Source organism: Eumetopias jubatus, unplaced genomic scaffold (assembly GCF_037043125.1).
Source record: "Eumetopias jubatus isolate StellerSeaLion01/CBP00866 unplaced genomic scaffold, mEumJub1_p1.0 scaffold_14, whole genome shotgun sequence".
NCBI classification, from domain to species: Eukaryota; Metazoa; Chordata; class Mammalia; order Carnivora; family Otariidae; genus Eumetopias; species Eumetopias jubatus.
The window spans coordinates 79,867,404-79,894,840 of NW_028274820.1; the positions used below are offsets into that span (position 1 = coordinate 79,867,404).

General features: G+C 39.0%; 1 protein-coding gene across 1 annotated transcript in view; it reads left to right on the plus strand.

The window, feature by feature from the left end:
* The window catches only part of PTPRZ1 (protein tyrosine phosphatase receptor type Z1), a 164,883-nt gene that overhangs the window by 68,861 nt on the left and 68,585 nt on the right, over positions 1-27,437 (plus strand). Inside the window, exons 3-7 of the mRNA XM_028104919.2 lie at positions 15,190-15,369; positions 17,725-17,876; positions 21,016-21,111; positions 21,601-21,667; positions 27,154-27,311. Of these exons, the coding sequence (XP_027960720.2) occupies positions 15,190-15,369; positions 17,725-17,876; positions 21,016-21,111; positions 21,601-21,667; positions 27,154-27,311 (653 nt within the window). The remainder of the gene's footprint in view (positions 1-15,189; positions 15,370-17,724; positions 17,877-21,015; positions 21,112-21,600; positions 21,668-27,153; positions 27,312-27,437) is intronic.

Genomic DNA, 27,437 nt, shown 5'->3' on the forward strand with positions numbered 1-27,437 from the left:
GAAGCTAAGACCTTCCACCCTCAAGGACCTTAAAGATGTACAGGTCAGAATTGTTCGGGGCGGGGGCGGTGGGGGGATGAGGAGGAGAACAGAGACAAAAGGGAAGGTAGCTAAAATTAAATTCCCTGACAACTTGCAGCCCATTCACAAATACTTGAGACAGGCAGAGTGTGACCTTCCTCCGGGAAATCCCAACCGTCTAAATGTTAATGCTTTGCTAGAGGCAAAAAGCGATGTTAGATAGCCAGGCCTCCAGGATCCTGTAAGTCTCCTTTAACATATGAAAATCCTTTTGGAAACTTCCTTTATCTCTGCCCCTCCCAACTTAAAAGTACATAACCAGTCGCTCCTTTCTGTCCACTGGTCCTGTCCCCATGCTTTAAGAAAAACACCTTTTGTACCAGGAAGAAAATAAAGAATAAAAAATAAATAAAGGAGTAGGAGGTGAGGAAGGTTAAAATGGAGGCTTTTACTATTTTACTGTGTAGTTTTATGTGTTGCTCTTTTCACTTGAAAATACATGCAAATTCCAATTGTTTAATAGAAAAGGGAAAAGTAATATCATAGAGCCTACAAATATGTGCCTACCAAAGCAGAAATTCAATTAGTTTCAACTATTGAATTACCCTCCAGTTTTAATTGAAAAAAAAAGATAATTCAATTGGTAATTCTACATTGAATTCAATGATTTTTCTATAGAAATAGTTTGGATTAGAAAATAATACTGGAGCCTCAAAACTACATCATTTAATGTGAGTTTCCCTTTATTCAAATCTGCCAAGGATTCTAACTGAAATAAATGAAAACAGGATGTTGCAATGAGAATTTGTTTTGTAACTCTTTAACAAATTTGTTATTTAGCCTCTGTTAGAAGAATTTTGTTTGTGAGGCAAAATCCAGACTAAATTAAATAGATCTGCCATGGTTACATTATCACTCTGGGTTCTAAATAAGTGTTTTCTTTTAATACGCATACAGAAACTTCCTAATATGACAAACTGGGGCACATGAAATGGAGTTTTATGCTCCACTGAACTGGATTCTCTGTAGCTGCTTAGAAATATTTGGAGCGTTTTAGTGGATTTATTCATTTTAGTGACCACATTTCCCCTTACCTTTGTGAAATGCATTTTGCCGCACATTTTAGTTACTCTAAAAATGTGAATGCATTTATCTGCCTGCTGCAGAGAGCACTCATGAGAACTAAGAGAAATGATAAATGCTAACAAATACAAAAACAGTAATAATTTATTCAGTCAGTACTAGTCTTTGTAGATATAACCATTGACAGAGCAGATAAGGTACCTGCTCTGATTAAGCTTGCATTCTATTGAAAAACAAGTAAGCAAGGTAATAGCAGAGTATGAGAAGTATTATGAAAAGAATAAACACAGCAATGTTTTACATTCTTTGCAAAGAATGTAGACAAATTGGAGAGTATTTGGAGGAGTTAGTGAAGAGTCTTGACATTTGTGAAGCAGGTGTGACTCATGAAAAAGTTGAAGTCCAGGAGACTATTCATCTCTTTGTCACTTTTCATGTATTTTCAAGGCCATCAGGTGGGAAAATAACTAATTATTTTTTAAGATTTTATTTATTCATTTGGGAGAGAGACAGAGAGAGAACAAGCAGGGGGAGAGGCAGAGGGAGAGGGAGAAGCAGACTCCCTGCTAAGCAAGGAGCCCGATGCGGGACTCAATCCCAGGACCCTGGGATCATGACCTGAGCCGAAGGCAGACGCTTAACCATCTGAGCCACCCAGGCGCCCGGAAAATAACTAAATATTTTGTTGGTCCCCCAATAGATACAATCTGGGGAGAAATTACTTTTGGAGAGGAACACACTTTCATAGGGGGAATGACTTTCTAACATCGAAAAATCTAAAACTGGAATAAACTATGCTGGGGGAGATAAAGAGACTCCAACATCAGAGGTATTTAAGCTGAGGCAAAAAACCCTGTTATTAAGAGTGTTGTATAGAGGATTCAGGCAATCATCGGATAGTTGAACTTGGGTAGTTTTTCCCAATCCTGAGATTCTGTGAGGGACAAGCTATGATCAGAAACCATGAGAGTCAGACTTGGCAGAGCATGGCGTAGACCCCCCAGTGCCAGACATAGCTGAAGAAGCAAAGTAAGATCCCAAACAGGACGGCTGCACTTCGATATTGAAACCCCATTGTCTTCTCAAATTATCAAGGGGACTGGTGATCTGGCTGAGACTAGAAAGCAGGAGTAATCCTGTCTTAGTGAACATATACTTGGCTTTCAGCTCTCAACATCAGGTTCTCTTCTAAACCAATCCTGACACCCCAGGGAATTGATCCTATTTCATGTCTTTCTTAGATTACCTGTAATTCTCAATGTATTGATTTATCTGTATGTCTTCTTCTAGACCCTAGATTCACTGAAGGAAAACTCGTATTTTTGTTTTCAGATCTAGAGTATTAAGAAAAAGTAACAGAATATAAGTAGCAAGCCCTTACAGGTCCGGAGCATTGGATCAGAAAGTCAGACTTGGATTTAGTAGTGTATTTGTGACCAGCATTCACTTTCCAGTTATCCATCAAGGTCCTAGATGTGTGCTCCTTGACCATGGTATCAGAAGACTAATTCACAAAGTACATTTTTCATTTAGGAGATTATAAAATCCAATTGTTTCAGTAAAAGGCATGATGAGTTGTGATAGAATTAGATCTTAGATCTGGAAGATTTTCTCCATTTGGTGTTCTAGAGTTCTACCAAATGAAATTACAGTGAATTGGTTGAAAATAAACATTTTATGCTAAACCCGTTTGTTGATTTTTATAGAGATACAGCTTAGGGTCAACTTCTTTGAAACTCCCAACATTTTTAAAATTTATTTATTTATTTATTTATTTATTTATTTATTTATTTATCAATCAGAGAGAGAGAGAGCACAAGCAGGAGGAGGGGCAGTCAGAGAGGCAGGCTCCTGGCTGAGAAGGGAGGCTGCTGTGGGGCTCCATCCCAGGACCCTGGGATCATGCCCTGAGCCGAAGGTAGACGCTTAACTGACTGACCACCCAGGCGTCCCGAAACTCCCAACATTTTAGATAGATTTCTTTTTTTTTAATATTTTATTTATTTATTTGACAAAGAGAGAGATATCGAGAGAGGGAACACAAGCAGGGACAGAGGCAGAGGGAGAAGCAGGCTTCCCGCCGAGCAGGGAGCCCGACATGGAGCTCGATCCCAGGACCCTGGGATCATGACCCAAGCCGAAGGCAGAGGCTTAATGACTGAGCCACCCAGGCGCTCCTAGATAGATTTCCTAAACAAGGAATAGCAATGGCTTCTTGGAGTTGAGATATTATAACCTCATTGCTATCTACCACTGAAGAAAACAATACTTTGTTTGCAATACTTTCTGGTATTACTAAACTTTTACAAGTTTGGTTTTTGAGCAGTGAAAAGAGTGACTTAACTCGAAGAACTTTTTAAATTTGACTGTCTTGAATACTTTTTAGAAGTGTGGTGTTTATTATTTGGTAGTGGCATTTGTGAGGATGTGGTATTGCCTTAATTAAACCAGAGCAAACACAAGAATTGGCTCTTCTGCAAGTGCATTGTTGACGTTTACCTTGCTCTTAAGTTTGGCCATCTCTCATTATCAGATAGTTAAAAATGTCTAAAACAGGTGTCAGCTGGAGCCTTCCAACCTTTCAAAGATGTAGGTTATGCTGGCTTAGAAGCCATCCTGCCTCTTCATTCCCTCACGTTCCACTGCCTGTGGAAATCCTAAACCCTCCGTAGGATTTCTGTACCTTCTCAAGGGGCTTCCCTTCTCTGTGCCTGCTTCCCTTCCTCTCACCCAATGCTATGCAGTCATGCAAGGGCAAGGAAACTGCTCATCCAAAAAGAGAATCTACTTAAATCTATCACTACTGAAAAGGCTGTTAAGGAATCCTCCACTGGGCTGGACACAAGTTAAGATACATTTGAATTCATGCAAGTATACCTTTATTTTGCATAAAGGATAAAACCTTGAATAATCAATTTATTAGAAATCAAATATACTTGTCTTGCATGACAATTTTATCTTCATTTGGGATTGACAGTCCCTTGGCAGAGACTCATACCATCTAGGTTTAAATCCTTTCTCTTTAGCCTTTTTACATATATACCTAAAGAGTAGGGTCACTTGCTAGTTCAGTGGACTGTTGCAGTAAATCTCTTTGCAATGGAAATTGGTTGCCAGCTTGTTTTATCAGATTTATAAATTGCCATGGACTGGAATTATTTATATTCAAAAACTCTTTTATTTAAACATCATCGCTAAGAAATACATTCAAAAAACAAAGAAAGAGCCAGTCTTCAGACTTCTGTTCTTTTACAAGAGTTTCCTGCCTGAGACTAATCAAAAAATAAGTGGAGACTGAGAAAACAGAAAGGTTGGAGACATAGCAATAGTCTGTGTGTTCTCACAAGCTGCTTAATGCCACATTTAAAAAAAATCATTATAATTCGTAATTCAACTTTAAGATTTTAAGAAATAAGCCATAAGTTTGCTCTTTATTTCTTTATTTTTTAAAGATTTTTATTTATTTATTTGACAGAGAGAGACACAGCGAGAGAGGGAACACAAGCAGGGGGAGTGGGAGAGGGAGAAGCAGGCTTCCCGCAGAGCAGGGAGCCCGATGCTAGGGCTCAATGCGGGGCTCGATCCCAGGACTCTGGGATCATGACCTGAGCCGAAGGCAGACGCTTAACGACTGAGCCACCCAGGCGCCCCGCAAACAGACTCTTAATAAAACTTAAATAAGGCCATGCCACCTGCAACTTAAATCCCTTCAAAAGCCCAGCAGAAAAAGTTCAAACCCCTTGTCCTGGCATTCAAAGCCTCTACATGTGCTCACCTTTGCCCATTTCCTCTCTCTCTGCCTTGCATTTTATGCGTCAGTACACAGAACCTCCTACTGTTCCTCCCAAATAACCGTTCTTTTTCTTTTCTGTGCTCACGCTATTCTCTCTTCCCAGCTTTCTTCCCCACCTTTAGTTTGGTAATTCTTGCCCACCAATTAAGACTTACTTCAGGCATCTTGTCATTCAGAACGCCTTCTTTGTCTTTTGTCCTATCTCGGAACAACTCTTTTGTGTCCCTGGAATAGTCCATGCGTATCTCTGCTATTATACTTATTAGATTATATTCTAATTAATAGTTGACATGCCTTGGGTTTTAACTAGAACTTGAGTTCTTTTTTTTTTTTAAGATTTTATTTATTTATTTATTTGAGAGAGAGAGAGAGCGCACGTGTATGCTAGCGGGAGGGGGGGTTGGTGAGGGGTGGGCAGAAGGAGAGGGAGATACAGAGAATCTCAAGCCAACGCTGGACTGAGTGCAGAGCCCAACATGGGGTTCCATCTCAAGACTCTGAGATCATGACCTGAGCCAAAACCAAGAGTCGGACGCTTAATGGACTGAGCCACCCAGGCGTCCCTAGAACATGAGTTCTTGATGATGGATACTCTTTTATTTGTCTGAGTTGTTTTTACCAGACTTATGTTCTATCTAACATGAAACACTCCAATAAGTATTTGATGAATGAGTGAACAAATGAACAAATAAAAGCTGTATTTAATGGAATTAAGTTTTGATGGGAGCAATGGATTTGTGGTATTTACCCATGGCTTCTTTCTTAGTCCTTGCTTGTGATCAATAACATGCATCTGGGAGATCCGGTTTCTGAGAGTATTTTGTGATAGTTGCACATAGAGAGGAGGATCCTCGCTGGTGGTTTTATATAGGAAGTCAGCCAGAATCTTTGGTCTTATAGGCAGCATGCTCTTTAAACAAAACAATGAAATAATACTAGAGGAAAATTGATCCAAAGCCCTATAACAAGGAGAAGGATATCAGGTTATACTCTACAGCTATAGACTTCAACTCTGAATCCCCGATCCTCAGACCAAAGGTAGGAAAAAGAGCCACAGTGATGCTAAGGTAACTTGCAGAGCTATTCTACAAAGAGCTTTTTTATTTTTTATTCCAAACCAAGGAGTCATTTCCAGGGCTCTTTTTTTGGTTCTGTATTTGCGATGTCATCAGTAGTAGCCAGACTATAGCAACAAAGAAAAGAAATCTCGCTCTGTATGTCTCTCCTCAATCTACAGTTTTCCTACCTTTCATCGAGGTCAGTTAGTTAACAAATGTTACAGAGTTGTGCAATTAATCAGCCTGCATTGCCTTCAGTCTCAATCCTGAAAATTAAACAGTGGACTCATTTGGAGAGAATCAGGCAAATATAAAGGTCATAACATTAATCACAGAGTTACCTAAATCCTCAACCTTTTCTTCCTTTTAGAAGTGGTGGCTTGTCAGGAGATGAAAGAGCAACAAGAAGTCTCCATAGTTTCTGGTCAGTGTTAAATTTCAATGAGGATTTTTCTGATTTTAATTCGTTAAATATTCCCTACCAGCCTATAGCAGTAGAAACACTGCAGTATTGGACTTTTTGTCACTCTTATCATTTTCTTTTTTTTTAACAGATTTTATTTATTGAGCGAAAGAGAGAGAGAGAGAGAAAGAGAGAGAGCACATGAGAAGGGGTAGGGTCAGAGGAAGAAGCCGACTCCCCGCTGAGCAAGGAGCCGGATGTAGGAGTTGATCCCTGGACTCCAGGATCATGACCTAAGCCGAAGGCTGTCGCTTAACCAACTAAGCCACCCAGGCGCCCCACTCTTATCATTTTCTAACTTAAAGTGAAAGATGACAGAAGATGTTGTGCTTGTGACTGTCGAATAGCTTTTCAAAAAATGACCTTTGTGGACGCCTGGGTGGCTCAGTCGGTTAAGCGTCTGCCTTCGGCTCAGGTCATGATCCCAGGGTCCCGGAATCGAGTCCTGCATCAGGGAGCCCGCTTCTCCTTCTGCCTGCCTCTCTCTCTCTCTCTCTCTGACAAATAAATAAATAAAATATTTAAAATAAAATAAAAAATGACCTTTCTCTCCACATATCAGATCTGAGATTAGTGGTGGGTGGGTGGGGTTGGCTGGGAGCTTCCAGTTCCCTGAACTTGCAGTGTTCCTTCCCACCCAGGCTCCTGTTCGCCGCTGTAGGACTGCAGCTCCTTATTCTCTGTGCTTGTCCATCAGGACCATTGAACTTGCAAAAACAAAACACACAGGGACACACTTTGGAGGGGTGCCTCTGCAAGTTCATGGCCTCCTGCATCAGCAGAGCCGTCGGTGCTTTCTATCACTCTTTTCTGTTTACTCTTTCATTCTCCATGCTTTTCCTCAAGCGCAGTCTCCTCCCTGCCTCTCCCCTACAGCTGATGATCCTGTCTCTCTTCCAGTTTTCCTGAGAAAATAGGGAAAGGGGTAAGAAGATTCATATATCTGCCAGTCCGTGCACATATGTTTTCTCATTGAATTTGCACAGTTTGAGAGTGAGAGATTATGATTCCTGTTGTACAGATAAGGTCACAGGTGTGTGGTGCCTCTAAATGATGTGCTCCACTCCCAAACTTCTTTTCCTTCCATGTGATGTGATCTTGCTTTACAGCTGAAGCTCTGTGGTATAAACCATCAGATTTCTCTTTTTCCCATTTCTAAACACTTAGATACCAATCCATATTTCTTTGATTATTTTTTTATGTTTCTTTTCTTCTCCTAGGCCAATAATCCTCCATCTTCTCCCCTTGGGTGGACCTTGATTATGGACCTCCCTTCACTTCAAATTCCTTCTTTTTTTTTTTAAAGATTTTATTTATTTATTTGACAGAGAGAGAGCAAGTACAAGCAGGGGGAGCAGCAGAGGGAGAGGGAGAAGCAGGGAACCCGTTGCGGGACTCGATCCCAGGACCCTGGGATCATGACCTGAGCTGAAGGCAGATGCTTAACCGACTGAGCCACCCAGGCGCCCTCAAACTCCTTCTTGTAATAATTTTATCCCCTCCATACATCTGCATGCTTGAATCTCTTTCTGTGTTAAAATCCATTCGCATCCTTGCATCTGTCTCTGGATGCGCCCCAATCATTGTCTTTTCCTTCACAGTAAGCTTTTAAAAAGCATTTTCTTAACTCTACCTTGTCACCTCCAACTCACCCTTCTAACACACCATAGCCTGAATTCCAGGTCCATCATTTCACTGAAGTTGTTTTGTTCTAGGAATATGAGATTTGCAGTTTAAGAAATAAACAAATCTAGTAGTTACTCTTCGATCATGACCCTTTGGGCTTTCAGCAGTGTATGATATCTACTTTGGGATAATCTCTCATTGATGAAACTATCCTTTATGATTTTCACGATACCCTTTTCTCCTAAATTTGCCATTCTTTTTCAGGCCATTCATTATTAATTTCTTTTGGGTGCTTTCCCCTCCCCTCCTGCTCCTTCTGTGTGAGTGCTCTCCAGTGTCTTGTCGTTGATCCTCTTCCCACCTGTCAACTTGAATTGAACTATATCCACATCCATTAAATTACCACCAGAGAGAGAGAGAGAGAGAGAGATCAGAAACTTACTTCAAAGTTCCTGTTGAAAAGTAAATGTTGGGATTTTTATCATTTCTATGAATTTTCAGTGGCTCTCTGCTGAATACCCAATATTATAATTATTATTATATATTTATTATAATTTTATCCATTTTTCTGATACTGGAAGGTAAAACTCAACAGAAATACTGCACAAAGAAAGCAAAATGTTTTTTTCTTTGATTTTCCTTTCATTTTCATACCTTTCTCACTTTTTTCTCCAAATATTAAAAATCTGCATTTGTTTTTTGTTGCTTTTTTTTTTTAACTCATTCCTCTTTATTTTAAACTTTGATTTTGTTCACTTGATATTTTTATACTAGGTACTGGTGGAGGAATATTTTCCTACAGAGAATGTATTTAAAAATGTGTTTCCATTTAGAACACTCATTGGTCAAGATGTGTAGTATAAGAACATTGAAGGGTGGGTAACTGTAGACATCTTATTGAAGTACATATTCATTTGGGAAACAATTATTTAATCCTTAAGTGCCAGGTTCTAAGAAAGGTACTGGAATTACTATATGATTGAGAGACATACTGTAGTTCAAATAAGTACGACAAGGTGTTTTAGCTCCTCAGGCAGCTATCACAAATACCATGGACTGGTAACTTGTAAGCAACGGAAGTTTATTTCTCATGGTTTTGGAGGTTGGAAGTCCAAGAAGAAGGCACTAGTGAGGGCTGCTTCCTTAGATCACTACCTTCCCACTGTAACCTCACAGGGCGGGTGGGGGGGGGTGGGATGCGAGATCTCTCTGGGATCTTTTTCAGAAGGGCACTAACCCCATTCACAAGGGCTCTGCCCTTATGATCTGATCACCTACCAAAGGCCCCATCTCTGAATATCATCACACTGAGGGTCATATTATAATTTTTAACATGAATTTTGGGGCATTCGGTCCATTGCCCAGGGACTCTGTAAGAATCAAAAGAAGACAACAGAATATGCCTTTGAAACTGCCCCCAATTAAGAGGCCTCTCTGTTTCTTCCTATCTTGTATTCCTGCCAGCTTACTCTCTCTGATAAGGCAGCTGTGAACTCCTGATTGTTCCAAAGACTATGTGCGTCCCATGGGCCTACCCAGGGACATTTGATAGTCTGCCTTACAACTCCTTCTAGAATTGCTTGATGTCCACTCTTGCTCATTGGACCAAGCTAGAGGACTCACTTCTCTCTGAGCACTGCCTGAACTTTTCTACCACCCTAGTTTGCTCTTGGTTCTGTCGGCCTGTCAGGATTCTGTGCTTCCCTCAAGGCCTCCACTGTGTGCTTTCGCTCTCACATGTATTTCCATCCCATCTACTCCTTTAGGCATATTTGTCTACTTTAGACTTCACACGCCCCCCAACCTCCTGGAATGCAAGAATAAACAGACGAGCGAACAAACTTGAACTCATGCAGATCTCCCACAGAGTCTAGAATTGCTTTCCATTCTGTTTGGAATAGAGAAGGCACAGAATGTAAATATTGAATACATTCATTTGGTGCACAAAGACTATATCACAAGCATTTAATTTATTTCTACTAGGTACAGACTCGAAGTTCGGCAATATCATATAGATGAGTTAGATAAATTAACAAACAAAATACAGTCTGTTAAGTGCTCCCATAGAGGAAAGTACAGGAAATTTATAGGAATGATACTAATTCAGATGAGTCAATATGTGGATGAGAGAATGGATGAATATGTGAATGAATAATTTATTTTAATTGTCTAGAGCTGACATTTAGTACTCTGCAGTCCTCTTTATGGGTAATCACCCTGATAATCTTCTGTTGCAACCACAGTGAGTCCTAATTTCTTCCTTCGCAAAGGTTGCTAATAACACTCAGGTGGATACGATATAGTTCTAATGAATTCTGTACACTTGCTTCCTCAGGTACGTCAACCTGCCTTTAACCAGTAATGTTTCGAGTTGCAACATTAAACATGTTAATTTGGGAATTTAAAAAATAATGTTTAAGGATAAGATTAATTCAATATTTCATTATTAAAGATAGGTAAGATCTATTTAATGCTTCTTTGATCTATGCTTCATCCTTGTGCACAATTTTAATACTTCATTAGTTTACTTCCTTTAGCTTTCTACTTACAATGATTTGAAACAACCTTGGTTCTAGAGTCCTTTGCAAGAAGAACCTCAAGTTACTATTTTTTATGGACTTTTTCTGTTTTACAGACTTTTTCCGAAAAAATTCTGGATTTTTTTTTTTGTCTTTTAATCACAAAAATTCAGGAGTCTTCTTGAACGTGTACTGTACTTGGCACCATGATCTAATTGGTATTTTAAACTGGATCCACACTCAATATAATCATTTGATACACTTCACATAATCTGGTCACTTAGGGTCATTGTGCTATAAAATGTCCAAACTTACAGGTCTTTCTTGATATTCTTCAGCAGAAGATTAGTAGGGACCAGTCGACATAATTGTCACGTAATAAACGGTCAGATATGACCTACAGCTGATTTTAGAAATTTTTTTAATTGTTTATTGCTTTTCTGTTGCCATTTCATGTTAGATTTCTTTCAGGTTTTAAACTCATGAAACAAAAAACATGATCATTTTTTGTTTGTCTGATGTAGGCATTTAGCCAGTATTTATTGAACATGTACTATGTGCCAGGCTTTTTTTCTAGCTTCAGGGTGTGGAAACAAATAAATAAACATGATATTTTAGGAGAACAAAAATAAAGTAAGGAGAGGGGAGGGAGAGAAGTGTCAGGATGCTCAGAGAGAGCCTCCCCAAAGAGATGCATTTGAGCAGAGACCTGATAGAAGTGGGAGAGTGAGTGAGTGAGCCTTGCAGGCATGGAACAGAGCAGTCCAGGTAGCATTCCTGGAAGAAGTGGCAGCAAATGCCAAGCCCCGAGGCTTCCCAGGCTCCAGGGAAAGAAAAGAAGCCTGTGTGACTGGAGTAGTGATTAATGCTGAAGGGTAGGAAATGAGATCAGAGGGAATAGGAATGATGGTCTCTTAGAGGACCTCTTGGCCATGGGAAGGAGCTTTTATTTTCTTCTGGGTGGGATGAAAAGGTATTGGAGGAACCCAGATCAGGAAGTGACACATGATTTGATATATATGTTAAAAGATTACTTTAGTTATTAATTGTATTAGTTTTCTTATGCAGCATAACAAATTGCTACAAATTTAGTGGATTTTATTTTTTTTAAAGATTTTATTTATTTATTTTATTTAGAGAGTGTGATCAGGGGGAGGGGCAGACAGAGAGGGAAAGAGAATCCCCATTGAGCACAGAGCCTGACACAGGGCTCCACTCAGGGCTCGATCTCATGACCCAGAGATCATGACCTGAATGGAAATCAAGAGTCAGATGCTTAACCGACTGAGTCACCCAGGTGCCCCAAATTTTGTGGCTTTTAAACACATTTATTATCTCATAGTTTCCATGGGTCAGGAGTCAGAGAGAAGGGACTACGTAACTGGGTCTCTACTCAAGGTCTCATAAGTCTAAAGCCAAGATGCTAGCTGGGCTGTATGCTCATGTGCAGCCTAGGGTTTATGCAGCTTGTTGGCAGGATTCACTTCCTTTTGGCAAGATTGATGTCCAGGTCCCTGTCTTTTGTTTGTTTGTTTTTGCCATCTTAACCATTTTTTCCACTGTGGTAAAAAACATAAAATTGTCCATCTTAACCATTTTTAAGTGTGCAGTTCAGTAGTGTTAAGTGTACTCACACTTGTAAAACAGATCCCCAGAACTTTCCATCTCGCAAATCTGAAATTCTGTACCCATTAAACAGCTCCCCCTTTCCCCTCTCCCTATCTCCTGGTAACGACCATTCTGCTTTCTCTCTCTGTGAATTTGGTTACTTTAGCTACCTCATGTAAATGGAATCACACAGCATTTGTCTTTTTGTAACTGGCATATTATGTGTTTGTCCTTGCTGGCCGTCAGCCTGGGGGCGCTCTCAGATCCTAGCTATATGTACGCCTCTTCCAGCCTAGCAGTGTACTTGTTCAAAGCCAGAAGGAGAATCTCTCACACTTTGAATCTTTCTCTCCATCTCCAGTTTGCTCTGACTGCGCCCTTCTTTAACAGAACATTATCACAGCAGGGACTCCCATCACCTTTGTCATATAATGTAACCTAATTAAGGGAATGACCATCCCGTTAAATTCACAGCCTGCCCACCTTTGAGTGGAAGAGATTATACAGGACCTGTACAACCGAGTATGGGAATTTGCTGGGGGCAGGAGAGCATCTCAGAATTCTGCCTACAGGGGCGCGCCTGAGTAGCTCAGTCAGTTAAGCATCTGCCTTCGGCTCAGGTCATGATCCCGGGGTACTGGGATCGGGGCCCGCGTTGGGCTCCCTGCTCAGCGGGAAGCCTGATTCTCCCTCTACCTCTACTGTTCCCCCTGCTTGTGTGCTTTCTCTCTCTCTCTCTCAAATAAATAAGTAAAATCTTTAAAAAAAAAAAAAAAGACTTCTAAAGACTTCTGCCTACCATGTAGGTAGAGAACGGGTTTGTAGATGGGGGGCAAGAGAAGCTGGAGACCAATTAGAAGGCACTCAAAATGGCTAAGCCATTGCTTCTCAAAATTTAATGTGTATGTGAAACTTCTGGGGATCTGGTTAAAATTAGATTCTGACTTAGCAACGTTATGGTGGAGGCCTGATGCTCCCTAACAGTCTCCTAGGTGAGGGCAATGCTACTTGTGAGATAGCAAGACATAGACTCACAGGGACAGTGGCCTGGGCGAGGCTGGTAACAGTCGCGATGAGAAGTCATCTGATTAAGGATATTATCTGAAGGTAGACCCAAAAGGGCTTGCTGAGAAGGAACCAGAGGCATCGGGATGACTTTTACATTCAGGGGATGACAGAGATCGTAGGAGGAGTTTATTTCAGGGCAGAAACCAAGTGTTTAGTGATGGATATGCCAAATCAGAACCACACAGAAATGATCACGAAATGATGTGGGAAATAGGTTGATTAATCATATGCAGTGTTACGAGACACTTTACAGTTTTTGTTGTACCATAACCGTGAGAATCTTCCTAAAGATGCTTGAAATTTATTGCAGTGCATTAAAAAATTGAAGCAATACAAAGGGTCTTGCTGATTCATGCTGCAGTCTCTCTGCTTCTCTTGCACTATTAGTGAAACAAGCTGTGTTTTCTTTTCCACAGGCCAGTGTTCTTTACAGTGAAATGAACATATCATTACTCAGATTGTTAAAGCTGTTCCTAGAAGTCAAAATACACACCCTTGGGCAAATTTAAATCTCACTGTATTCCAACACTCTAGGAATAGAGCTAGATTTTAAAATAAAATGAGTTTTCAGCACCTGTTGATTTTGGTAGTTGCCTCACAAGGAGATGAATTACCTAATTTTTCCTGGCTATCTAGGCCATTTCATGGTATGACTAATTATTATTTCTTTCCTGAGCTAGATTATGCAAAGTTCGCTTTGTCACATTATGAGAGCTTTTCATGGAAGTCAAAATCTTCTCTGATGCTTTTATCACAAAAACAAGATGGCATAGACTACTATAGAGGATATGTTTATTTATAATTTCCCTAAACATTAACCATGTAAAATCTTGGCTTTACCCATATTCGTTTTCTGTTTTTTTTTAAAGATTTTATTTATTTATTTGAGCAAGAGAGAGAGAGAGAGAGAGCACGAGCAGTGGGGAGGGGCAGGGTGGAGGGAGAAGCAGACTCCCTGCTTAGCCGGGAGCCCGAGGTGGAGCTTGATCCCAGGACCCTGAGATCCTTGACCAGAGCTGAAGGCAGACGCTTAACTGAGTCACCCAGGCGCCCCACCCATACCCATTTTCTAAAAGAAAAACTTTTGAAAGGGGGGTAAGCCAAAAACCATGCTGCCACCCTGCTCTTTCATGGGATGGCTGGAGACATGTAGAAAAAGAAAAGTTTAAGACCCATAAATAAAACATACCTGTTCTTAGTGTTGCTTGGGCTCTAGCTAAGGTCATGTCCAATGACATAAGATTACAAGAGATGGTTCATGGTTTCAGGAGGTGTGAAATAAAGGCAGCACAGAGCAGCTTTGCTTCAAAGGACTGTGCATTCTGTGGAACAGGTGGAAATTCACTTCAGTGTAGGCAAAATCTTTACAGAAAGTCTTGCTTTCTGTTTCTCATTGTTAAGCAATAAAACCTGGTAGGCTTCAAGACAAAAAAAAAAAAAAGAGAGAGAGGAGGAGATATTTCGAGGAGAGCATGGTGATTATGTTTTTATAAGTCAGACCCTGAGCAGATGACAGTTAAACCAGATCATTCAATGGCAGGGGTGACAGAGGTCTGAAGAGAACTAGCCCCATGGAGAGTGCTAAAGAAGTCGAAATTTAACACCTGCCATCTGGACGCCTTTCGCTCTGGAACCTGGCTGGGCTCGGACTAACTACCTGATATGGCAGTGGGGCTTTCTGTTGATTTGGAAGAGTCTGATGGCTGAGCAAAGCCATTGTTGAACCCTGAACTTAATGCAGCTTCTCTATAAGCCTTTTTTATAGTGTATCACAGGAAAGCCCAGAACCCACACCTATGCACAGTTGTTTTATGAACTGATTCAAAGAGGTTTCCATTTTTTCCACTGTTATGTCTATTTTTATGTAACGTCTGAACTACTTTATAATATAAAATGTAGCTTTTGCATAGTAATTTAAGCAACTAACTTCTTACCCTTTCCTTTCCCTAGGAGCACTGAATCAAAAAAACTGGGGAAAGAAATATCCAACATGTAGTAGCCCAAAACAGTCTCCTATCAATATTGATGAAGATCTTACCCAAGTCAACGTGAATCTTAAGAAACTTAAATTTCAGGGTTGGGATAAAACGTCTTTGGAAAACACATTCATTCATAACACTGGGAAAACAGGTAAAATGTTTGCATTTTGTTTGTGACTTTAATACTTTTATTGGGCTAAGATTATGTTTATATCAGTTTCATTTTATTTTCATTTCCTTCATTTTATTTCATTTCACTTTCTTTGTGTAATGTACTATGAACTGCCTAGAAACAGTAGATAGAAGAAACCAAATAGAACCCAGTAAATAAGAAGTTTAGATAACATTTTGAAAATGTGTACAAAAATAAAATGACCGAAGTCATCACATCATGTTCTCCAATAATAGAACAATAATGACGCCTCCACAGAAGACGTGATAAAGATAATGCAGTATACAGCTTATGTCATTTAATAACTCCATCTCTGGTTAAATCACTTAGTTAATCAAAATTTCCTTTTCTTGGACACTGTGTTGGCTCTTGTTTGCTCAGCTTCATGCCATGTTCAATATTGGGATATGAAAAAAGCAATCATCTATAATTAAATTTTAAGAAAAGAAAATAGTAGCATTTCTATATAGAAAGTTTAAAATTATATACTGTCCTTAGGAAGCACTCTCTAACTGCTTTTTTTAAAAGACTGTCTTTTTTTCTAAACATGCAAAATATAATACCATAAAAAATTCTAGTGAATGGTAGGGGACAAAATAGTTTTCGAAAGTGAACAGCTTTCCTTTTCTGATACTATAGTTTAAACAAAATTATATGTATATCAGGAAGTTATATAATAAAAGCAAATATAGTCATAGGAAAAAAATTTCCTAAATTATAATAGTAGCTATGTTGAGTGGTTTTATCAGTAGCGAGTTTTTTCTCTATTCTCGATATTTTGGTAATGCAATTATTTGAATGTAGTAATTTAATTTTAAGTCCCATGAGGGTAGGAATTTTTCTGTATCAGTTCCTGATACGTAATAAGCATTCAGTAGATGTTTCTTAATTAATGAATAATTAACAAAATTATTATATATTATAAGATGTTAATTAAATACATAAAATCATATTGCCCCAAATCTTGACATGTTTATTACCAGTTTTGAAGGATGTTACAAAGAAGTAGAGCATGTAACCTCTGCTCTATTTTTCTTAGCAGAGTATGGTCAAGCACTTGATCTTTAGAGCCATGCTTTTTAGGGTCACTACTGGCTCTTTATTTATTTTTTTTTTAAGATTTTATTTATTTGACAGAGAGAGACACAGCAAGAGAGGGAACACAAGCAGGGGGAGTGGGAGAGGGAGAAGCAGGCTTCCCATAGAGCAGGGAGCCCAATGCGGGGCTCGATACCAGTACCCTGAGATCATGACCTGAGCCGAAGGCAGACGCTTAAAGACTGAGCCGCCCAGGCACCCCACTATTGGCTCTTTAAAGTGGAACCTTCGGCAAATTATTTAAACTCTCCCTGATTCAGTTTCCTTATCTGTAAAATGGACTCTAATGGTATCTCTTCCTTCATTGTGTGAGGTTCTGTAAAAATCACATGTTTAGCACATGTAAAGTATTTGGAAGAGCATTATTGCTATTGTGCTTGTTGTTGTTGTTGTTATTACTAAGGGAAGTTTAGATCTCTAGCTAGTTGGCCAAGATGTTAGATTCAGTCCCTAATGCCAACAGTGGTTTCTGCCTAATGGAACAAAGACTATTTAAATCTGATGGAGAGACATTAAAATCTTGCATAAGACTCACAAAAGAAACATTAATCTTCAGACCATTTGTAAGATAAAGTCAAAATATCTGCTGTGGAACTCAAAGAGGAGAGTTTAAGATTCTGGGTTGCCACTCAGGGTGCAAACATCACATGGCTAAACCCCGTCAATGGGAATGGATTTCCCACCTTCCTTGCCACAGTGTGGGACAAGTTCTGGAGCCTGATGAAGCCTGGGATGATGCTTGCTTGCAGGGATAAGGAGATGGGACGAAAACAGCTGCCTGATAAGGAGTAGGAAGGGTTGAAAGTAAGAAGGTGGGGGACACTCCCAAGAGAAGATTTTCTTCTCCATCTTCTATTCCCTCTCTCTTTGCTCTGTTCCCTCACTACCAGCAGATGCCTTAGGAAAGCAGAGCTCTGGGGGGATGGCAATCTTAGGACACCAAACGGAACAGGGCAGGTGGACTGGTGGTCTCCTGCTTTTAGAATCATACAGCAGTCAAGGTCTTTGTTTTAGTTTATATTTGGGGCAATAAGATACATAGAGTGTATTTTGGAGAGTTACGAGTTCAGCGTCCAAATGAAGCCTTAAGTATTTTTTATTTATTATTATTGTGCTATTATTTATTTATCAGATAAATGACTTTCTTAATGTACCTTTGATAGGAGAAAATGTAGTTGAAATTTGTGATTCTGATTTTCCAAAACACAGATGCAATTTTGTGTTTTTTCTTTAAAGTGGAAATTAATCTCACTAATGACTACCGTCTCAGTGGAGGAGTTTCAGAAGTGGTGTTCAAAGCAAGCAAGATAACTTTCCACTGGGGAAAATGCAATATGTCTTCTGAAGGATCGGAACATAGTTTAGAAGGACAAAAATTTCCACTTGAAGTAAGTCACTGGCTCTACTGGCTATTGTTTCATTTTCTAAATCATTGAGATTTTGGGTAGCATATAATTTGATTCATTTATAATCCAATTTTATAATTTATAGTTATATTTCATTTCTTGGTTAAGATCTTCCTTCCTCACTAGACTAAGCTCAGTAGCACCCATACTTGATTTTCCACTTCCTGGCAACCCAGAGTGCCACACTGTAGACGTCTGACCAGCCAATGCTGATGAGTAAAAGAATAGATGAAATTCCTTCCACAGCTCAGGAGGGGGAAAAAGGGGAAATTTCTTCAATTTACTGGAGAATCAAAGAAATGCAAAATGAAATGAGAAGATTTTTCGGCTTTAAAAATTGGTTTAAAAAGTATAATGATAATAAATAATGAGTATGCAGTGAAACAAACACTTTCATACATGTCTAGAGAGAGTATAAATTTTTAGTTTCCTTGTTTTTATCCAGAACTTTAAATGTTTCATTCCCAGTGCCCGCCATTTCCACTTGTAATAATGTAGTCTAAAAAACAAAGACATGCTCAAAAATGTATGTGCAGAGATTTATGTACAGTAATGAAAAGTTGAAAGAAAAGGAAATGATTAAATACCTTATGATGGAGGGGCTCCCGGCTGGCTCAGTCAGTAGACCGTGCAACTCTTGATCTTGGGGTTGTGAGATTACTGAAAAATAAAAATATATTTTAAAAATACATTATGATGGAATATTACAGATCTTGTAAAAACCATGTGTTTGAATAATTTATTTACACAAAAAGGTTCATCATAAGATATTAATGGGTTTTTCTTTTTTAAGATATTACTGCTTGTTAAAAGCAGAATATAAAACAGTATGTGCAGTATCAGTATTCTGATTTTGTAAAACATGAAAACTGATTAAGTAGTGAGTAAGGGCCCAGAATCTGAGTCAAATGGACTAGGTTTGAATCCTTACTTCACCATTTAGGTGTTAGTTATCGACATGACATTATACAAATATTTAATTTACCTAAGCTTCCATGGCTCCCTTGTGAAATTGACAGAAGAGTAGTAGCACCTGCCTGATGAAGTTATTATGAGGATTAAATGAGAGAGGGAATTATTACTGTTGTAAAAAAATTTGAGGGAAACCAAGAAGACATGAATAGTGATTTTCCCTGGGTGATGGCATTTTAGGTACCTTTTCTCCTCTCCTTTAAAATTCCCATACTTTTAAAATCATTTATAATGAAACTGTATTACTTTTATAGTCAAAATAGTTATTGACAATAAAAATAAGATGAGTGAATTACCTGCTATAGGACTAAAAAATTTTAATGTGGATAAGCACATTCTAATTTATAGCTTGTAAATTTATGTTTTTCAATATATTAAATATGCTTAAAGAAAAGCGCATTTATCACATTTGGTTTGTCAAAGAAATAAAAGTCAATTCATTAAACATATAACATTGTCACTTCGGAGAGTTTAGCTCTGTCACAATACTACTTCTTTAGAGCAAAGAGGAAAATCAAGAAAAACCCTAACAACAAAAAAAGCCCTGAGCCAGCAAAATAAATGGTACAGAATCTGTGCACTAAACCTCAAATATTTTTCTTATTTAAAAAGCCTCTCAAGTTCTCTCAGAGGGATTGTTTGTTTGTTGCTTTTCTTTCTTTAAACCCTCTCCGTGTAATTGGGCAAGCGGGGAAACTCGCACATATCCTTGACTTGGTCTTTTTTTTTCTGGTCTCCTGCATCCTCCAATGAGGTCTTAGTTCTGCCCCTAAATGATGTGGGAAGGCAGAAGGAAGTTCGAACCACCTTTGTCTCTTACTTAGATTGTTAAATATTCCCCAGCTGGTCTCCCCCTCTCTGGTTTTATTCTCCGCCATACCGCGCACCCTCTTCACCCCAGTGCTGCCACCTCCCCACCCCTGTTAGACGAAGCACATCCAGTGTTCTCTGTTGCTCTCAAGAGCAAAGGGCTGGGACTGCCTCGTGGGCTTCCTGGTGTGGCTCCTGCCTGTCCCTCCGGCTCCGTCTCTTCTCTGCCACGTGCTCAGCTGCAGTCACAGCCAATTACTTCCCACTTCCCACAGTTCTCCTTCTTTCTTGCCTACTGGCCCTTCCCAAGCCGGCCCCACTGACCTGAACATACATTCATCTTTTTGTCGGTCAGTTTGTAAGCTGCTCATCCTTCAGGGGTTACTTTAGCAATCCTTTCTCTGAAAAGGCTTTGCGATCACCCAAGGCCGGAGCCACTGCCATCCTCTGCCCCACACCTGCGGTTTCTCCGGTCATAGCCCTAACCAAGCATTAGTCTTCACAGAGGCGTTCTGCTCCTCCCTTAATTATTCTTCTAACTAGCTAAATTACCTGATTTCTAAGCTCATCACATGGGAAGCACCAAATTACAAGTGAGAGTAGGGGCCATTGTCAACAGACACATGGGCTGAAGTAGAAATTAACAAGGAATATAGCCTGGCAGCCGAAGAGAACACTTAGGATAAGGAACTTAAAATTCTTCTTGGTATTTTTTAGATAGAAGCAGAAAGTCCTTGAGAGTTTCACCATTAACAGCGTGCATTATGGGGCACCTGGGTGGTGCAGTCGGGTGAGCGCCTGACTTGGTTTTGGCTCTGGTCATGGTCTCCAGGTCATGGGATTGAGCCCTGAGTCAGGCTCCATGTTCAGTGCAGAGTCTGCTTGGGGCTCTCTCTCCCTCTCCCTCTGCCCCTCCAGCCTGCTCTCTCAAATAAATAAATAAATCTTGTATTAGAAAAAAATAGAACGCAGTATGATAATGTCCAAAAAGGTAACTCAGACCATCAAGAAAGGCGTGTCCAATCAAAGAATGAAACCATATTTGAAAGAATGCCAGCAAAATAGTTAAAATAACATTTGATAACTTATTACATTAGATAATTGTCCTAGATGTGTCTAACTTTGTATTTCCTTCCTCACTGAAGGATGATAGTGATAGTAAATGCAGTTGTATATATGTGTAATTGATGATAAAATATTTTGAAACTAAGAATATAGAATTATGCAGTTTACAGAGTTTTTCAAACAGTATTTACTGAATTGGTAAATTATTTTATTGTCTCTTTGGTGACTTTTGTGATGTCTTTGTATATAATAAAGCTGTCGTTACATTTCATAGATGCAAATCTACTGCTTTGATGCGGACCGATTTTCAAGTTTTGAGGAAGCAGTAAAAGGAAAAGGAAAGTTAAGAGCTTTATCCATTTTATTTGAGGTAATCATTATACATAGATTTAATACTAACTTAATTCCTTCTTTAATCACATGATGTGACATATCAAAGCATACTTTTTCACAAATATAAGAGCTCACAAGTGTGATAATTGGTGATCATTTTCAAACAGAACAATCGGTTGGCTGGTAGGTTTAAAAGGGGACTCTTGCATTCATTAATTGGGTACGTCATTTCTTGCTGGAGCAAACCATTCGTGAGTGCACAGATTTGCTTATGTGTACATGCAAAGCATCATCAGGGTATAGAGCAGAGACTGAATCAACATTTTTAAAGTGTACTTTTCTCAGTGGAAAATTTCAAACGTAGCTGTTTTTTCGTTTGTTTTGTTTTTATCTTGTGAAAAAAAAGTATGCATTTGGAGGTTTTTACTTTTGGATACGTAAAATGGAATTCACTAATCTTTTCATTTTATCGAAGAGTTAATCCAATATTTTATCCCATTCTTAGAATGTCATTCTTCTTTAATAGGTTGGAATAGAAGAAAATTTGGATTACAAAGCAATTATTGATGGAGTCGAGCGTGTTAGTCGTTTTGGTAAGCTATTTGGAGAAATCTCTTTCTTCTAGATTTCTATTTTGGATGATTATGAATTTTTATAAAATTACAAAATCAGTTGTTCCAAAAGGAGGAAGGAAAGACCCTTTCAAAGAGAACCCATCTTTTTATACAATTTATACATGTCTCACAAAAGAACTTTTTATCTGAAATTTATTTATATATGTCTCACTAAAGAACATTCTTTCTGAAATTTTTGTCAGGTAAAAATCATCAAATGTTAATATAAGTAGGAAGTTGAAGTTTTCTAATTTTATTCTTGAAAATAATCTAATTACATCATGCATTCAAAATGTATTTATTCTGGGGCACCTGGGTGGTTCAGTTGGTTAAGCGTCCGACTCTTGATTTTGGCTGAGGTTATGATTTCAGGTTTTGGGATGGAGCCCCAGGTTGGACTTCATGCTCAGCGAGGAGTCTACTTGGGGTTCTCTCTCTCTCTCTATCCCTCTGCCCCTCCCTTGCACTTGCAAACATGCACTTGTACTCGCACTCGCACTCTCTCTCTCAAATAAATAAATAGATCTTTAAAAAAATAAAATGTTTTTATCTCTTCTGTCTGCATTGTACATTTGTTAAAGACTCTAATTTATAATCTGAAACCAGTTAATTTTATAAAAAATCATATCTTAAAGTGAAAAGAGAATTATTACTCAAGTTAAAATTTATTTCCTGGTGGTTTCCCCAAAAGGCCCTTTGCTTTACCATTATAACAGGGTATTGGAAGGAGGCGAACACTTACATAGAAAAAAGATGCCATATGCTTTGATATTTTTCTGCCTGCTAGCTCATGGATCTTGTCATTTGTCACAGCGAATGCTTGTAACAAGATTGGCAGGAGACAGCAACCCTGTTATTATTGTTATTTTACTTTTAGTAGGCATCCACACACATGGTATTAATGCTGCCCTGAGTTATTAATAAAATAAGGATTATTCCTCTCTGGCAAGCTGCAAACTCTTGAAATCAGGAACAAAATTCATACAGATCCCTTTGGAAAGCAAAAGCCAGGCCTAGAATTGATTCATCTTTTCAATCACATGTGAGGACCTTAATTGACAGAACTTTTCAGAAGTCAGGAATTTGTGAACTCATGCAATGCTGCTTGTATTGGGTTTTTTGAAAGGTGCAATCAACGCAAGATGAAGTTGTTATCTCCCTCCATCCACTAGATTGCAAAATTCAACACTGAATGCCATAAGCCACTCCTAATTTTTCCCTCATTTAGTCAGAAAGTGGATTCTATCAAGACTGAAAGAAGGCAGCTGGCTTGAATTCCTACACTGAAACTTGTGTAAAATATGAAGTCTGAATGTTCTGGGGCCTGGCATCAGCCTGTGGGGCCAACAAGAGTGGTGTTAACACTGACTTGTCGGTCCTGACTTGGGTCACTGTGGCATTTTGGCCATCATATGAGGGTCATATGAGCTTAAGAACCACTTTGCTCATGCTCTTCGGCTAAAGTTTACTTTTTTTTTTTTTAAAGATTTTATTTATTTATTTGAGAGAGAGAGAGAATGAGAGATAGAAAGCACGAGAGGGAAGAGGGTCAGAGGGAGAAGCAGACCCCCCGCTGAGCAGGGAGCCCGATGTGGGACTCGATCCCGGGACTCCAGGATCATGACCTGAGCCGAAGGCAGTCGCTTAACCAACTGAGCCACCCAGGCACCCTAAAGTTTACTTTTTAACATTCACTGTCTGCAAGCCATTGAGGGAGGCGCTTCATCAGAGCACTTGCTGCCACATAATAACCTCCCTGAGAATCTGGATTGCCAACAACACGATTCTGCCTCTATCCCGGCTCTCCATTTGGAAGCAGAACTTACAGTGTCTCAGACTGCCTGGGAACACATCCTCATCTGCCCTCCATTACTGTTTTCTGTCTCCCTGTCCTGCTCCTTGGGCACCAACTTCTTCCCTCTTCTTTTACCAGAAAATAGAATAATTCTCCATGTGTATCAGCTCACCCAGTAGATACTTAATATTTCAATATATTCGACAAGGACACCTGAGCTTTTACCGTTGGTAAGTAGTGGTAGAGCCAGGATCTAGCTCCTGGTCTGTCCACAGAGTTTGTTCTACCACACTGTGGAGACTTGTATTAGTGGTAAGTGTCAGTTTGATTTGAATGGTTATTAGATAGGATCCGTACAGACTAAATAAGTTAAGTCCTCCTAAAGGTAAATGTTTCTATTTTGACAGTTCTTAGACTAAATCTATTTCAGAGTCTAGAAAATCCCCTAGTGCCCAATAAACTGAAGCCTTCCCAGTGTTCGCCCTCAGCCATTGCTGGTGGGAACCGAGAGGACTGAAGGGAGGGCTTCTCTGTAGACAGATGCCGGAACTGCCGCGAAACTCCCGAATCCCGCTGCACATTCTCCATCTAATGTGAGTTGTTCAACAAACCACACTTAGAACCGTCATCAAGATTATAAAATCTATCTTATTCCAACGTGGGCTGATTGCTCATTTCCTGTGTTCCTCTCCAAAAGACAAACCCATTTCCCGTTCCTTCCCTCACTCCTGTCTTTCTTTCTTTCCCTTCCTTCCTCCATACCTGCTCTGTGTTAGGCACTTCCTACCCTTGGAGTGGAGAGAGAGGGGGTGAGCTTGCACCAATACAAAGATAGCGTATTAATATTCCACAAGCAGAGCCCACAAAAAAAGAGAACTTTTGGTTGAACTCTTTCAAGTTGCAAAGGAAGAGACACACCCCAGGTAACATCATCAGTGATTCTCAAATGGGATTTGTCATTAGAATGGTTTCTGGTGTTAATCTTAATCACAAATTCAGCCCAGGAATTTGCATCTTGAAAAATCCTCGCAGACCGTGTTGACATGGCACCATCTTAAATCTTACTGTCCTAAGTAGTAAGAGTTGGTTTTTTTAAAACATTTTTTAAATTTAAATTCGATTAATTAACCTATAATGTATTATTAGTTTCAGAGGTAGAGGTCAGTGACTCGTGTCAGTCTTATATGATACCCAGTGCTCATTACAATGCATGCCCTCCCCAGTGTCCATCACCCACTTACCCCATCCCGCCACCCCTCTCCCCTCCAGCACCCCTCAGTTTGTTCCTGTGATTAAGAGTCTCTTATGGTTTGTCTCCCTCTCTGGTTTCGTCTTGTTTTATTTTTTCCTCTCTTCCCCTATGCGCCTCTGTTTTGTTTCTTAAATTCCACAGTAAGAGTTGGTTTTAAGTATTTAGTGGCTCTTCCCTAGTGCTTGACCCTATTGTGGTCTTTGTCTTTATCTCCTTATCTCTCCCTACTCCTCTTCCCCCACCTGCTCTCAACCCCCCATAAAAGGGGAGCAGCAGATTGACTGGTTGGTCGCCAACACATGTTCAAATGAAGAGTGATTGAACGATCATAAATACAGCGGCTCGGAGTCAGCTGGGACGCTCACCTGTGTTCGCAGTAGTGCGGTGATTCAGATGAAGCAAATGTTTTTGCTAGACATATATTTCAAAAAATCACCTTATTCCAATTTTCTCAAAAGACAGTGGTCTAACTGAAAAGCTCTACTCTAATTGAAAAGTCTTGTGTTATCCAAGACAAAAATTTAGGACATGTATGTAAATAACATTTTAAAAATAAGGCACAGAACAGTTAGCATTTCAAGAAGATTCTTCATTTCACCATCCCTATTCAGATCTCACCTCTTTTCTTCCTTTTCTGGCCTTTAGCTTTCTTGGTGTCATTTCATTTCCCACCTAATTTAGCAGTGAGTCAGTGTTTGGCTCCTTAATTAGTGTTCGTCACATCCACGTTTCCACAGAACATTTTTAAGATAAATTTCGTCCTCAGCAGAAAAAAGAAACAATGGTAGCCCACTGATGATTAAGAAGGAGGTTATTTAGGGGCGCCTGGGTGGCTCAGTCGTTAAGCGTCTGCCTTCGGCTCAGGTCATGATCCCAGGGTCCTGGGATCGAGCCCCACATCGGGCTCCCTGCTCAGGGGGGAAGTCTGCTTCTCCCTCTCCCACTCCCCCTGCTTGTGTTCCCTCTCTCTCTCGCCGTGTCTCTCTTTGTCAAATAAATAAATAAAATCTTTTTTTAAAAAAAGAAAGAAGTTATTTAATCACATTTTTCTGTTTTCCTCTAAAATCTTTATTATTCTGTTCACATTTAGATCCACATCTATTTAAAACTCGTTGTGCTTACCTTGTGAAGTAGGGAATCATGATTCACTTTTTTCGATAGGAAACCAATTGATATAGCACTGTTTACTGAAAAGGCCATCCATTCCAACTACATAGTAATTTTTCCTGTCCTAAATCAAGAGTATGGGTCTGGGTTCTCTATTCTTTTTCATTATTCTCTTTGTCTATCTTTGCATGAATATTTCACTATCATGATATCCATAGGTTTATATAATGGGTCTCTCTACCTGATAATGAAGGTTCTCAGTAACTTTGTTATTGCTCAAGATTACCTTTTCTTTTCATTTCCATTTAAATTTTAAAATCAGCACCTCAGTAAATACACACACACATACACACATGTGCAAAAGCCTCTGGGATTTTGATAAGATTTGTTGACTCCATAAATCAATTTGGGGACAGTCAACACCTTCACAATACTAAATCTTCCAAACCATGAACTTGGTATTTCCCATCATTTTAAGGTTTTATCTATTTCTTTCAAGAAAGTTTTGCAATTTTCAATATAGATGTTGTACATATCATTTATTAGATTTACTTGTATTTGATATTTTGTTGTTTTGAGTTATATTGCTTTAAATTTCATTTTCTCTTGCTTGATATTGGTACATAGAAATATAATTAATTTTGGTATATTGGTCTTATGAAGAGTGACTTTACTAAATACACTTATTAATTCTAAGCCTGTAAATTCTTTTCAGTATTTTACATACACAATCATGTATTTGCAAATTATGATGGTATCATTTCTTCATATCCAATCTTTATGACTTTTTTCTTTTTCTTACTTTATTGCACTGGCCCAGCCCTCCAGTTCAGTGTTAATTAGAAATGGTGATAGCAGGATTTTTTTTGTCTCATCCTTTATCTCTAGGGGTAAAGCTTGCCCAATAAGTCATTCTTAAATACAATGTTAATTACAGGCTTCTGAAGATAATCTTCACCAGAATAAGGTTTTCTTTTTGTTTTCTATAAACTGGCATTAAGTCTTCTAAAATGATTTCACTGTATCTATTAAGATGGTTATATGATTTCTGAATATCTTTTCTATGTAAAATAATCTCTCCAGCATCTTGCTAGTGTAAAGTTGAAACATGTAACCCTATGTAGTGATACATGTAAGGAAATTCAGAATATGTTGGTTTTATCACCATTTTTGAAATATACCTAGAATATTCTTAAAATTTCATTTCTTATTAAATTTATAACAAACCAAATGTCTCTGTTTTGTAGAAGCTTTGAACTGCTGAGTTCCAGTATTGAGATTCCAACTGAGATATATTTTGTTACTTTGTAGGGAAACAAGCTGCATTAGATCCCTTCATATTGCTGAACCTTCTGCCAAACTCAACTGACAAGTATTACACTTACAATGGCTCATTGACGTCGCCTCCCTGCACAGACACTGTTGACTGGATTATTTTTAAAGATACGGTTAGCATCTCTGAAAGCCAGGTAATCTTGGAAATTCAAAAAGCAGTAATTTGAAGCAATTTAAAAATAATTATTTTCTAAGCTTTACTACTGAATATCTATTTTAAAGCATTTACAGACGCCTTTGAAGCAGATACGCTAAATTTT